Here is a 13,332-nt window from a genome sequence, read left to right as displayed (position 1 = left end):
AAGAGGTTTTGATAATACTTTGCTTTTCATTGTTACATGGCAAACAACAAAATGTAGAGAAAGACTATAATTTGTTTCATTACTACAGGTAAATGACTTATTTTCATATTTTGTGTTGCAATGTTCAATGCTTAAACACAAGTACTTGTTAAAAAGACTTTTCTGTCTATGTCTGGTTGAGGTTTTAGTTAAAATTCAGCCGGTTGTGGTGCAGTGGAGACACCTGGTGCAGAGGGAACGATCCTGGGCAGGATGGAGTCACTGAAGCCCGGAGCTGAATATAAAGAGCCAGTCTAAGGTTTCAGATCCCTGGTTGCTCACTGACTTAGCAGTCACATCATTTTAAAGCAGGAGAAGCTATGATAATGAGCACATGGATCAGAGAGCACTTCATGCACATCAAGAAGCAGCATTCAAATGGCAAATCCAAAGGTGAACATTTTCACTAAAATATAACTTTGCAGTGTGAACTCACCTGTGCTCTGCAGGGAGAGGCGCTTTTTGACTTGGCTCCCTTGTTTCTCCAGGATATGATCATGCAGCTCCATGGCCAGCAGATGATTACAGCCCAGCAGCAGAAACATCGCAGCAGACACATTCACCATCATCTTTTATTGTTATTATTATTATTTTCCCGATAGCTTTACTAGACTGTGTTTGTTTGCAGGAGTGTGGTCAGTTTAGTGCGGCAGAGAAACGCGGGTATATGAACCCGCAGGAGCGCCGCGCGTTCACCGGACTGAACGGAGCATGCGTCTCCGCCAATCACAGCGCAGCACTGTGAACGCGCAGCACACGTAGAGTCGAGTTTATCATGTTATCAGTAAATGAACCACAGTGGGTAAAATGCATCCCATATAATTGTCCATCACACTTTTAACCTGCTAAATGGATGATGATGATGATGATGATGATGACAAAAAGGCAGAATAAAAATACATATTAATGATTCCCGAAAAGTGAAATTCTTCTGACATCACGCACTGTGGGGGAGCGTGAAGGTCAAACATTCAAAACCACTTTGAATGAGGGTTTACAGCTGCTCTCCAAGCCGGAAGGATACGTGCACAAAGAAACGTAGGACTAGCAGAGAGGTAACGCTTGATGGTGTATGGCAGGCCGAGTTTACATATCATTAAGTCACACTCTTATTTATGGCAATAATACTTGATTGTCAAATAAGAAGTTAAATGACACAAATCTAAAATCTGATAGTTGGAATATAATGGATAAATGAGATAGAATTCAGAACTTTTAAGATTAAGTTCAGGTTAAGATATGTTTTTATAACACTTGATGGCAGGACAAGATGTATCGCAAATATCAACAAATGATTTCTTCCTCATCAAAAATCCTTCCAGACACTTTGCAGTTTCTATGAAGATTTAAAGCTGTTTACTCAGAAACTTTTCACCTCCTCTGTTTCATCCCAGCAAGTTATTCACAGGCCCGCTAGAGGGAAACTGGCTCCCCGGTCAGCATAGTGATGTATGGTTTGCCAGGTGTAGGATTTGCAAGAATAAAGAACACTCAAAAATAGTTTCAGATGAGAAGATAAAAGAGGGTGAAACTAATGATTTCAGTTTGAAGCATTTACTCAGCCAACAACAAGATCATTACACAGTTCAACCAACACCTAAAGCAGATTATCTGCTTTGTGCTGGTGTTGATGCTGCACGAGAACTCCTGTGTCCTTTGCTGCCGGCTATATTTTTCTTTAATAAACTCACAGCTGCGCGGGATAACGCTGTCTCCACTTGTGATTTATGAATGATCAGTGGGAGCTCAGAGATGGTTCGTTTCTGCAGCTTTCTGCCGGGCTAACAGCAGCATAGCTCTGGATAAAGATGGACAAGAGGAGCCAACATTTTAAATCTCTAAATTTATTTTTCATTCTTGCTGTGCAACAATAAGTTTGGTTTGGCTTTGAATCACCACCTGGTTATCAGGAATAATTTTGAAGCAGCTCCCAGTCTCTGTCAACTATTGCTTTTTTAAACCTATAACAAATAAAACATTGCAGTGATATCTCAGTTCAGTGTTAATATCTGATCTTACAAGCTTAAACTTGCTGTATAATTCTGTGACTGACTTGTAAAACAGGTGATAACAGAGCTCAGCAGATAGCTTGGTTAAACTAAGCTTAACCAGCCACTTATGCCCAGAAGTAGAAATAATTTAGGCTTTTCTGTTCAATTAAATTAAATTATACCATGTTACGCAATTTTGTTTTAAAATCCAGGGTTCAGCAGACATGACTTTTATTCTGAGAGCTATTGGTGCCACACAGGTCACGAATATCGCCAACAATAAACAGTCCTTTATATAACACTCTGCTTTGTGGTGAAGATTTATGTCAATGCCACTTTGATTTACGTCACACTTTATATCAACAAGGCCAGCACCAAAGTGCTAAAAGCAAGCACACAAAACATTGATAGACATATTTCACCAAAGCAAAGCATAAAGCCCAAAACCAGACTCAAATGATCAATTTTACCAAGAATCAAAGGCCAGTGAGTAGAAGTGAGTCTTAAGGAGTGTTTTTAAAAAAATAATCTATACTTTGAGCAGATCTAATGTAAAAAGGTTCCAGAGATTAGTGCATTTAGGTTAGTACTGTATTCTTCATATTAAATGTCAGTGTTACCTTCTTGTAAACAGCAGAAATGAGCTGTAACATACAGAAGCAATCGAGACCAACTCTAAAACCATCAGCAAATTATCAGATGTTATGACTGCAATCTCCCTCCCACACCATGTTTATTTGTCTGTCCTGTTTTGTCTTGTTTCTTTCTTTCTTTCTTTCTTTTTTTCTTGCCTTATGTTAACTCAGATTTTACAATCTTGCTTTTTGTTTTGCGTTTTCCTTTTTCCAGCCATGGAATCTGATGTTTGGTTTACAGAAAAGGGACTTATCACCAACTGCTATCAGCTACGAGAACCAAACAAATACGTCATCTTACTCTTCTGCTACTTCATCTTCACTAAATGTAGTCCAAGGACAAACACATGTGTGTATGTTTGTATCTGTGTGTTGCAGTGAGAGGTCAAGGTAGTGGGACAGAGTGTGTTTATGTCTGTGTTCATTCAGGGGCCCAGTTGGGGAAAAACATTTTTTTTTGCTTGTTCCATCTCGTCCCTCTTCAAAACAAAATCCCACAGCTTCATTCAAACAACCTTTCAACGACCTCTCACTGAACACACACCGCTAAGTAGTATATGAATGCAGTGAGACTCTGCAAACAGTGCACATGTGTGGCCTTCCTGTCCTCCCACATGCTGCTATAATGAGAGCAGCGCTCCAGCTCCAGTCTCTGTATGTTTGTGCAGACGCTGAAGAGACTCACAAGTATCTGCTCTGTATCTAAGGAGGAAGATCTGCAGTAACATTTTGCTGTATGATTAAATGCAGAATAAAACATACTTACACATGATGATTTAACAGTTTAGATATTACAAAGAGAAAAAATATAACATCAGCAATACCATTAGAATGATATATATTTACTTTACAAAAGTATTTATGGTCTTTGAACTTTTAACATTTTGTCATGTCAAAGCCCCAAACTTCAATATATTTTATAGCACTTTTATGAGATAGACTGACAAGAAGCAGCACATAATTATAAAATGGAGTCTTGGTTTTCAAAAAATTTTATAAAAACATTTTTTTAGTTATCTGTATTCAGCCTCCCTTTACTCTAATACCCATAAATAAAATCCAGTAGAACAATTGCCTTCTGAAGTCACCTAACTATGGCACTTGTGTGTTATTTAATACTTTTATAAATACATGGCTTTAAATATCTAATGAAGCATTTTTCAATACATTTTCTAAAAGTGCAATGATGATACCATAACTCCAAACCCACCCAGATAAGGAGAGATAGAAATAATCCATAAAGCAGCAAAGATAACTTGTGTTATCTTACAACCCAAGTTGAAGCTAATAACACTGTTGTGTAAGGATCTAACATATTACTCAAAATCAAGAAAATCTTCATTCATAAGAGTAGTCTTCATCTAACAACCCCATGTTTTTCAAAAAATTGGGTTTTCATTTAAAAATATATTTCTTAATTACATCCATATAGCATGTTCAAATTGAGTAAAATCTATTTTGCATTTCATAACAGCCTCTGTAGATATGGTTCTTCATTTTCTATTGCATCTTGTTTATTTTTATCCCATTTTATTTCCATATTACATTCATCTGAAACTATAGCTGGAAATCTGCATGAAGCAACAACTGAATGGATTTAAAGCTAAAACGACATTGTGTATGTCACTGCATATTTATGCTAGTGAAATCTGGAGAATTGATTTGGCAGGATATTATCCATGATTATCAGTCGTTGACTGTCTCTATAATATAAAACAAAGCACAATATCGCCACCTAGTGTAAAACTTAATTACATTCTAAGCCAGAAAAGTGAATGGAGTGCATTTTTGTTAAGTTTTTTTTCCTTCTCATGGATAATCATGAGGAGGAACGTTTAAAATAAAGAGATGAGTATAGAAAGATGTTCAGGTTCTTATTTTACCTGTTACTCCAACAATCTGACAGGTTCGGAGGTGGAACAATAAAATGCAGAGCCACATTTTCTCAGTACATTTTATCAATATTACAAGCTAAATCCAAAGAGCAAAAGAAAACATGAGGCACTCTAATGAGAAATGTCCACACTTGGATTAAGAAGGTAATTTCTGCATGACTTTGAAACTGTTTTCTTAATAATCTTTTTATTCTCATAATCCAAACAGCAAAACAATCACATTTTGTCTGCATCAATGCTCCTACATGGCTAGAAAATGCCTCAAAGCAGCAGTATGTAACTTTTAAAGAATGTTTTTCCATATTTGTTAAAACTGTCTCCATGCATTGACAGTTTAATATGAGACAGATAATCTGTGAAAAGATCAACTCCCTCCCTGAGCTGTCTGAAGAAATGCATGACCCCGGTCAAAAACAACCAAGAGCAAGAGAGTGATTAACAGCACTAAGACCCTCCTCCTTCCTCTGATTGGTTGTGTTTTACTTAGTGGTGTAGCTAGTGCTGGGCAGTTAGTACTGGGAGCACTTGGAGAAGGCAGAAGAATTAGATTTTTTTTTCATAGATTATCCGTCTTATACTGTCATGACATAATTTTAACAAATATGTAAAAATGTTTTATATTTTTTAATAAAAGTTACATATTGCAGTGTTAACATACAATCTGAGTTGCTCAGATTTGGAAAAACTATATATACACATACAGTCAAAAATATTTGCAATTTCACATAAAGATTGTACTAGAAAAGAAAACAAAAAAACAGAAAATCCAAAAGGCAGAGCAGAAGCACTTGCATCATACAGCCTTTTTAGCTGCAGCTGTGTGCAGTCATAAAACCTTTTTATTAAACTCCTCATCCTTTAATGGCTCCATGCCGCAACTTTCAACGCAGTTTTACAGATTCACCATCCAGCAACGTCCAGTATGTGCATCTTCAGCAAGAAAGGGAGATTTCTTAACTCCATTTCAAAACCAATGCTGTCCTTTCAATTTAAATCAGCTTGTAGAGAGCCTCTCAGGGGGTTTTGGGGCCGGAGACACCAGGGGGCTCCTGAGTTTCCGTTGGCTCACATGGCGCAGGATTCAGACTTGAGCTGCTCTCTTCTTTCCCGTCTAAGGAGAGGAATTCATGAACGGCGGTCTCTATTTGAGGCCTGAATGTGTGGTTCATCTTGGGATCCACGACCTGAGTTATTATTCTGTCCACGCCAGACTCCAGCATACCTGATCTAAAAGGAAAGAGGAGAACTTATTTAGAGATAGTCAAACATGTTCTGTTACAATCCAATAGCGTCCTGTACAGATGTTCGGAGAAATAAGTTGACCGGAAGATCAAAAACAGAAAAATAATATTTTTTCCCCTGATCAGTGAACATAACATGTTCTATCCATTCACAGCACTCATCAGTGCTGTGAAGAGTTAGGTAATAACTAGTTACATCTACTCAGTTGCATTTATTTGAGTAACTTTTTTGAAAAAAATGTACTTTTAGGAGTATTTTTACTACGTTGTACTTTTAAGTTTTACTTGAGTAATTTTATTATGAAGTGTCGCTGCTCTTACTTGAGTAAACTTTGTTCAAACTTGAGAAAGTTAGACAGTTTATGACATAGATGAGGGATTTCTAAACTGTTTTTGTAATTTTCTATTCGATTAGGAAGAGAGACTGATGAAGAACATTCAATACTGCAAAACAGATCTGTGCTCATTATTGAGCTAGTAAATAAATTAGAGTATTTTCTGTACAACTCACTGAACAACACTTTGTCTGAGTCCGTTTCTCATCTGGTTCTTATTGATGGACGGGTTCCACTCCTGCGTACTCAGGTGCGACGACACAAAGTTGTCAACTTTTTGCCGCAGGTTCTGGTAGGCGGGCTGAAAACGATTGCAACAAAACTCGGTTAGATCATTCAGAAGAGGTGCAAACAAGGCCATTTTGAAATCAATGCCATGTTTTATATTCACCAAAGTTATAACAAAGAATCTGTCTAAGCAAAGAGGCTGGATACCTTCGTGTCGACATCAGCTAAACAGTCCCGGCGAAATTCGTCAAAAAGCCCTCGGTTCTTCAGATGCTCCACAATCATAGCGATGAGCTGCGGATCTCCGGGAGGAAGGTTGGCTGGATTGACGTTAATATTACCGCTGTTCTCTGCCATTACTAACCAGTTTTGTTTACCTGTTAGCAAGCTAACTGAACTGTTACCGTTTGACGTACAACGAAGTGTGCGCTCGATTAATTTCTATCGCTGAGCCGCGGGTGGAGTCGTTGCACGTTTTGGGATCAGTTTAGAACAACAGGCAAGTGAAAGAATACAAATCGAACGTGTATTAGCTTTTGGCACATGCGCATTTGGACTCTGACCTCGGAAACGTTTCATTCAAGCGTGATCGCGCAATGAGTACAAACGCGAACTGGGAGTAAAAATTCAGTTCGTTTGGCAATAAAATATACATTTTATTATTTTTTTCTCAGTGCACTTAAAACAACTGAGTTATACCAGTAACGAGATCTCATCGGGGGGATTTATTATCTTGTTTTTTGTAACAACTGGAGTGAAGAGTGCTTTGACTATTTGTTTTTAAAGGTAACCGTTAGCTAAGTCGGCTAACACGATCCGTTTTACTCTTGTTGATCATAGATAATGAAACATAAACAAGTAAATAATCCCAATGTCAAGCAATTTATTACAATAGTGTTAGAAAGAATTTGATAATGTCATGCTTTTACTTGTATAAAACTGCCATTTAGCTCATTTAATTTGCAGTAGACTTTTATGACTTAGTCGTTTATGAATGTCTGTCTTGTTGGCTTGTGATAGGATATGGTATGGACTTCACTTTATACTCTTTTCCAAGTAAATATAAAGAATGTATTCTAAAACGACTAAATGTCTCTCTTCACTTTCTTCTATGTTTTTTTTTTACTTTACTGCATTCGCAATTATTTGAAGTCCTTTTAAAAACTAATATTATGAATAATATTATGAACTAATATTATGGGCGTGCAAACTGAGCTGTGTGATCTAACATCTCCCTCTCTGGCTTCAGATGAGCGGGGAATCGGATGCCAACAAGGAGTTTGTGGAGCAGCTGCGAATGCAGGAGCTGTACGGACAGAGAAATGCAGACGGCTCGGATCCGTACACCTACACTGATCCAGTGGACGGGACTGTGTATGACTGGGACCATGAAAAAAAAGCCTGGTTCCCCAAGGTACGACCTGTGTGTCGGCACTGAAAGATTGAGTGGAGTTTGACTTTATGGGATGTAATAAAAGAATAAACAAAAAGTTATACACAAAGAAAATACAGTTAAACCAAAAGAACATTATACATTAAGATTATGTTTGATGCTGTTTTGCTGCACTCTTCGTTTCAGTTCTCCGTTATTGACAATTTGAAGTCATATTTAGTGCCCTTTTTGTTGATTTTGTAATATAAAGTCAACTATCCCCAAAGTTTTACACATTACTTTTTCTTACTTACTAGTCCAAATGGGCATGGGTATGAGATTTGGAACATTTTTGACGGCTTTTGTGTGGGTTTTAAATTGACTTGACAAAACAATTACATGATCTAGTATGGAGGCATATTGTATTGTGACTTCTCTATCTGCTTTACAAAACATTTTTAACCACTGATTAATATGTTGATTTGTCTTTGCAGTAGTCTGAATACTTCTTGCTTTTTTATTTTTAGGTTAAAGAAATTATGTCATGTTGTTAATTTTTGTTTGAATTTATTGTGAGATCGTAAAACTGTACTTTGGTGTTTTATTAGCGGAGGACTCTCATACCAACCCATGTCAGCCTCATAATATCATAATATTTTTTTCTATTGCAAACCATCAGAAATAGATCTACACCAAAAGTGATAAAAGATTAAACATGTAAAAGTACTGAATGCTCATGTCTTTGGTGTTTTCTTTCATTTGTTTGTTTCTCAAAATGCTACTTTGAGTATTTGAAATTCTCCACAAAACATTTTGCCTCAGATTTCTTTTAGTGTTAAGCAGGTCTGCCTTGTTTCTCTAGATAACAGAGGACTTCATCGCAGCCTACCAGGCGAACTACGGCTTTACTGAGGAAGGAGATCCAGGTGCCAAGAACGTGGCGCAGAGCGGTTCTGAACCTGTGGCTCCGGAATCGAACAGCAAGCTGCCAGAAAAGGAGAAATCAGCCAATCCTGCCCCATCTCCTGCCACGGAGCAGCAAGAGAGCTCTGCTAAAGAAGCCAAGCAGAAAGGGGAGAAAAGGAAAGCAGAGCCAGGTACAGCCTGCTGACTTCCCCAGCTTACACTGAGATAAAACTGTTATTTTTAGTTATTTTGCTTGTCTTCTGATCAGAATCACTTCTTGTTTTAAAAGAACATTTTTCCCTGTAATTGTAGGATGGTTTGATATCGAAGAGGACAGAAACACAAATGTCTATGTATCAGGTTGGTACCTTCAAATATAGAGCTGCTATCTCTGTTTGCTGTCACTTTCGTGCTCTAACCTTCGGCCTTTTCTTCTTCCTCCTCAGGTCTGCCTCTCGATATCAGCCCTGATGAGTTTGCCGAGCTGATGTCCAAGTGCGGCATCGTGATGCGGGACCCCATCACCGAAGAGTACAAAGTGAAACTGTACAAGGACAAAGACGGGAACCTGAAAGGCGATGGCCTCTGCTGCTACCTCAAGGTTAGTCTGTGCATCTCTATCTACGCTTGTTCATGTAAAGTAAAGCTCACCCTGCAGCACAAAGATGTTTTTTAACTGTTACAATCAATAAAAAGCAGAACAAAATCTGTACAACTGGTTGATACTTATTCGGTAAAAAAAATACATGGAGCTCATTGTTTCTGGTTCGCTGGTCAATACAGTTAATGTACAGTGATGTGTTGGTCCTTTAACACCCAACTTTTCTGTTAATCTGTGTCTGCAGAAAGAGTCGGTGGCTCTGGCTGTACGTCTGATCGATGAGTCAGAGGTCAGAGGTTATAAACTCCATGTGGAAGCAGCTCGCTTTGAGCTAAAGGGCCAGTATGATGCCAGCAAGAAGAAGAAGAAAAGCAAAGATTACAAAAAGAAGCTGCACCAGCAACAGAAGTAAATTCAATCTTTCTCTTTATTAAACTTCTTGCATTGAGAGTCTGCATTTTGGTGCTCTGCGTCAGTTCGGCTGATATTATAGCACTTTTAACCGTAGAATATTTAAATATTAGAGTTAGTGAGTTTTAGTATGTTAGCATATTATATCTGTGCACATTTACTGTAAGCATTCTTAGATAAATCCAGGATGACTTGAGTTCTTGTTTGGTCCAAACAGACAGCTGGACTGGAGGCCCGAGAAGCAAGGAGAACTCAGGAAGAGGCACGAAAAAGTTGTCATCATCAGAAACATGTTTCATCCCAGTGACTTTGAGGTGCAGAAAATAAATACGTTCACACACTCACATATATGTTCCTTTGTTATTGAGTTTGTTGGAAACATGTCTGCGGTCTGTTTCAGGAAGACCCGCTGGTGCTGAATGAGTACCGCGACGATCTACGGACAGAGTGTGAGAAGTTTGGTGAAGTCAAGAAAGTCATCCTGTTTGATGTGAGTTTCATCAATAGTTTAAAGCTTTGGATTAATTCAGTCATACAGAAAAACAAAAACAGTGGTCACAGAGTGTTTTTGGTGCAGAGACATCCGGACGGTGTTGCCTCCGTCGCGTTTAAGGAACCGGAACAAGCCGATGCTTGTATTCTCTCATTTAACGGCCGCTGGTTTGGAGGACGGCAGCTGTCTGCGCAGCTCTGGGACGGAACCACAGACTATCAGGTCAGATTTGACATTTTTCATCACTTTTATCACACCTTTTGTGTTATAGAAGAGTTTTTATCATAATTCTCATTTTTCATATAAAATGCTATTTTTCATCATTTTCTTTTGTCTTTTCAAATAATCGGATCTTGATCATGTTGTGTCTGCAGCAGTTTGAATATTTGACAGCTGTGAGATTTTTTCATGTTGACATCAGAGCCTTGCAAATAGTTGAACCTCTCCACAATTTGCCACATTACAAATATACATTTTGCTTTACATTTTGCAATGGAACAATACAAAGTAATGCATAGGTGTAAAGTGGTTTGTTTTGTTTTGAGCCCCCTTTACTCTGCTTCCTCCAAATAAAGCCCATTGCAGCAAACTGTCTTAGTAGCTACCTCTTTGCACATTACCCAGTATCATTCTGGGACAGCAGCTGATCAGATTTGATGGATGCAGAGAAATCTTGGAAGATAAGCTGTGGCTGTGAAAGAGTTAAGAATGGGGAAGAGATTCTTTTAAATGTCCTTTTCATCCAATCTGTTACATTGTTGGCAAGACGCTGCAGTCTGTCTGATAAATCTTTGTTCATTTTTGTTCATTCTTATAAAAAAAGCAACTGATAAAAATCCCAGATGAATAGAAAAACACACGTTGAGGACTGAGATGAACGTTTTGCTCTGATGGATTCGGTGTCGTGTTTATGCAGGTTGAAGAGACGTCGCGTGAGCGCGAGGAGCGGCTCAAAGGCTGGTCTACGTTCTTGGATGGAGCAGATAAGGAAACGCAGAAAAACAGCAGCGGCAAACCAGCAGAGAGCAACACAGAACCCAGCGAGTCCACCAGCGCCACAGAACCCCAGCAAACAGAACCGCAGTCCTCAGAGCAACAGGAGGAACGAGTGGACTCCACTGATAGCAGCCTGGCAGGAAGTGATAACGAGGACGCCTAGGCTCTGACGTCTTCATTTCCCAGGGAAACACTGAGGTAGTCCTGCTCTGAAGGGAAGCGTGGCAACGTTTGCTGCTGAAGAAACTCTGATGTGGACAGTTTTAGCTGTTTTGTAATGTAGAAAAATAAAATATTTTTTCTGCCCTATTTTCATCATTTCTGTTTTCACTTGTAGAGATTTTCTTTTAATTTTAGTGTGGTTTGTATATATTTGTGAATTTAAATATCAGTAACCAAAACCTCACACCAGCTTAGCATCGCCCTTGTGTTTGCAGTGATGCATGATGTGAGTAAAAAGAAAAACAGTAAGTGTGTGCGTACCTTCAGGACTTCTTGAAAAATCTCAGAAGAACATCACAGGAATTCGTGATCATGCCAAAAACATGGTTCTCATTGTATCGCCCCCACTTACACAAGTGAAGATATAAAGAGGGACTGTTAGCTTGGTGAGGATTTATCACATGCAGCACATCTGGCCTGAATTAAAGCTCTAACACAAAGCACACATCTAAATAAATGCTTTGTTTGGTCTAAAACAGAAACAGATCTGTGTTGGTTTTTTTATTTTATGGAAGAAATTTAAAATCAGCACTTCAGCTGTTTTGAACGACTGCAAGGCTTCAGAAATGAACGTCGATTATTTAACCAAATCACTGAATGACTACAACTTTTCTCTCTTTTTGAGGCTATTTAACCTGCAGGTGGCATTGCATATAAGGAGGAAGACAGAAGATGGAGAATAATGTTTGTGTTTGTTTAATAAAGCGGATTTGGTCAGCTGAGTGATCAAAAGAATGCCGAGTCTTTGGAGATGAAAAGGACAAAGGATTGATTCATGCTGTTGAACTGTATCAAAAACTTCTGCTCAAGTCTCAGTTAGAAGCAACAAAAACCAGATCTAAATTCTCTACATGCAGGTCATTTTTTGTAGATTTTCTGATTTTAAGTCAGAATGCAACCTGACGTTTAAAAATAACAAAAAAGTTTTGGTTTTCTGTTTCTTTATGATTCCAATCGGTGTTACTAATGTGGTTGCAGGTTCTGATTCAACTGATTAAAGGAAACCTGCCTCACCACTAGGGAGCGCTGTAACTCTGTCATCTACAGTTTTTTAAACCATAAATGTAGAAAATATTCCATGTCTCATTTTATATAAAAATGAGGTTTTGATATTCTATGATAGAATCTGCAGCTCAGAGATGAAAACAAACAAATATTAAAAGGATGGTAGTTTGATACTTTTAGTTTTTGAATTTAGCATTGAAGATATTCTCCATTAAGACAAACAGAGGTTGTCTTTAATTAGACTTTTCTTTTTTTTGGGAGCTGATTGTATTTGCAGATCTTAGTCGCCGTTTTCCTAGGAGGTGCTGCAGTACTTCTCAGCTTTCAAGTGAGGGTGCAGAGTTCTGCAGATCATCTGTCGAGTTTAATTTCAGTTTATTGCGTCTTAACTGTAGGGATATTTTGTGTATTCTTTTTGATATTTTCCCTTTGTTCAGCAGCAGCTTGCTATAGAGATTCATTTCTAAGCCTATGCAGTTATTGTTATTGTTGAGGTTGTGATTGCACCAAGCTGAGTGGTTCTGGTTGTAACATGAGAATGCACCTATGTTAACATTTATGTTTACTATAAACTAAGGTTGTTGTTTTTTTGATCAGCCACTCTGTTGTTATTGTGAAGAGGTTGCTTCACGTTTATTAGTGTAATAACAAGCGAAAGTAGTAGTTTTAGCTTTGTAATCCCTACACCAACGCACCCAAAAAGTAGCTTAAAGGATGAAGAGATTTAAAGGGGCAGTATTGTGTAAAATCGACCTTTTTGAGCTTCTCATCATGTAAAGCTCAAAAAGCTTTACATGATGATGAAGGAATATATTTATTCCTTCATCAAAAACATACCCAAGTGTTGGCTTGATTCTTTCATGCATGTTTGAGAAATCCTTTTATCGCCATGGCAACCATTAAACTGTCCAAAACGCTTAAGGGGACCTAGCTCCGCCTTCCAGACACAGCTCCTCCTCGGA

General features: G+C 38.2%; 3 protein-coding genes across 4 annotated transcripts in view; 1 reads left to right on the top strand and 2 right to left on the bottom strand.

The window, feature by feature from the left end:
* Positions 1–2,335, bottom strand: part of bod1 (biorientation of chromosomes in cell division 1) — a 10,089-nt gene extending 7,754 nt beyond the window's left edge. Inside the window, exon 1 of the mRNA XM_007553478.2 lies at positions 2,331–2,335. The gene's annotated coding sequence lies outside the window, so the exon portion shown is untranslated. The remainder of the gene's footprint in view (positions 1–2,330) is intronic.
* Positions 2,336–5,360: 3,025 nt separating this feature from the next.
* On the bottom strand, positions 5,361–6,849 carry LOC103138994 (biorientation of chromosomes in cell division protein 1-like). The gene is made up of 3 exons (XM_007553428.2): positions 6,572–6,849; positions 6,313–6,437; positions 5,361–5,787 (listed from the first exon to the last, which is right to left on the bottom strand). The coding sequence occupies exons 1-3, from the start codon at positions 6,719–6,721 to the stop codon at positions 5,574–5,576; spliced, it is 489 nt and encodes a 162-aa protein (XP_007553490.1). The 5' UTR covers positions 6,722–6,849; the 3' UTR covers positions 5,361–5,573.
* On the top strand, positions 6,596–11,452 carry LOC103139002 (HIV Tat-specific factor 1-like). Of its 2 annotated transcripts, none has more exons than XM_007553441.2 (10): positions 6,596–6,679; positions 7,614–7,778; positions 8,599–8,833; positions 8,955–9,002; positions 9,089–9,243; positions 9,488–9,651; positions 9,872–9,968; positions 10,055–10,144; positions 10,232–10,369; positions 11,064–11,452. In XM_007553441.2, exons 1-10 carry the CDS (start codon positions 6,635–6,637, stop codon positions 11,304–11,306), a joined length of 1,380 nt encoding a protein of 459 aa, XP_007553503.1. In that variant the 5' UTR covers positions 6,596–6,634; the 3' UTR covers positions 11,307–11,452. The 2 variants fall into 2 exon arrangements, with proteins under 2 accessions (XP_007553503.1, XP_007553512.1); XM_007553450.2 differs by lacking the exon at positions 6,596–6,679 and adding an exon at positions 6,936–7,150.
* The last annotated feature ends 1,880 nt before the right edge of the window (positions 11,453–13,332 follow it).

This window comes from Poecilia formosa, unplaced genomic scaffold (assembly GCF_000485575.1).
Source record: "Poecilia formosa unplaced genomic scaffold, Poecilia_formosa-5.1.2 Scaffold3, whole genome shotgun sequence".
In the NCBI taxonomy this organism is placed as follows: domain Eukaryota; kingdom Metazoa; phylum Chordata; class Actinopteri; order Cyprinodontiformes; family Poeciliidae; genus Poecilia; species Poecilia formosa.
The sequence above is the reverse complement of the archived record's forward strand: the minus strand, read 5'-3'. Positions and strand labels throughout refer to the sequence as shown.

What these genes read in the sequence shown, in the direction of transcription:
- LOC103138994 (XM_007553428.2), bottom strand. Translation starts at nt 6,721, where the DNA reads ATGGCAGAGAACAGCGGTAATATTAACGTCAATCCAGCCAACCTTCCT. An exon ending in TAGCTGATGTCGACACGAAG is followed by an intron (nt 6,438 to 6,571) that starts GTATCCAGCCTC and finishes AATCGTTTTCAG; the next exon opens with CCCGCCTACCAGAACCTGCG. An exon ending in CTCAGACAAAGTGTTGTTCA is followed by an intron (nt 5,788 to 6,312) that starts GTGAGTTGTACA and finishes CTTTCCTTTTAG; the next exon opens with ATCAGGTATGCTGGAGTCTG.
- LOC103139002 (XM_007553441.2), top strand. Translation starts at nt 6,635, where the DNA reads ATGCTCCACAATCATAGCGATGAGCTGCGGATCTCCGGGAGGAAG. An exon ending in AAAAAGCCTGGTTCCCCAAG is followed by an intron (nt 7,779 to 8,598) that starts GTACGACCTGTG and finishes TTGTTTCTCTAG; the next exon opens with ATAACAGAGGACTTCATCGC. An exon ending in GCCTCTGCTGCTACCTCAAG is followed by an intron (nt 9,244 to 9,487) that starts GTTAGTCTGTGC and finishes CTGTGTCTGCAG; the next exon opens with AAAGAGTCGGTGGCTCTGGC.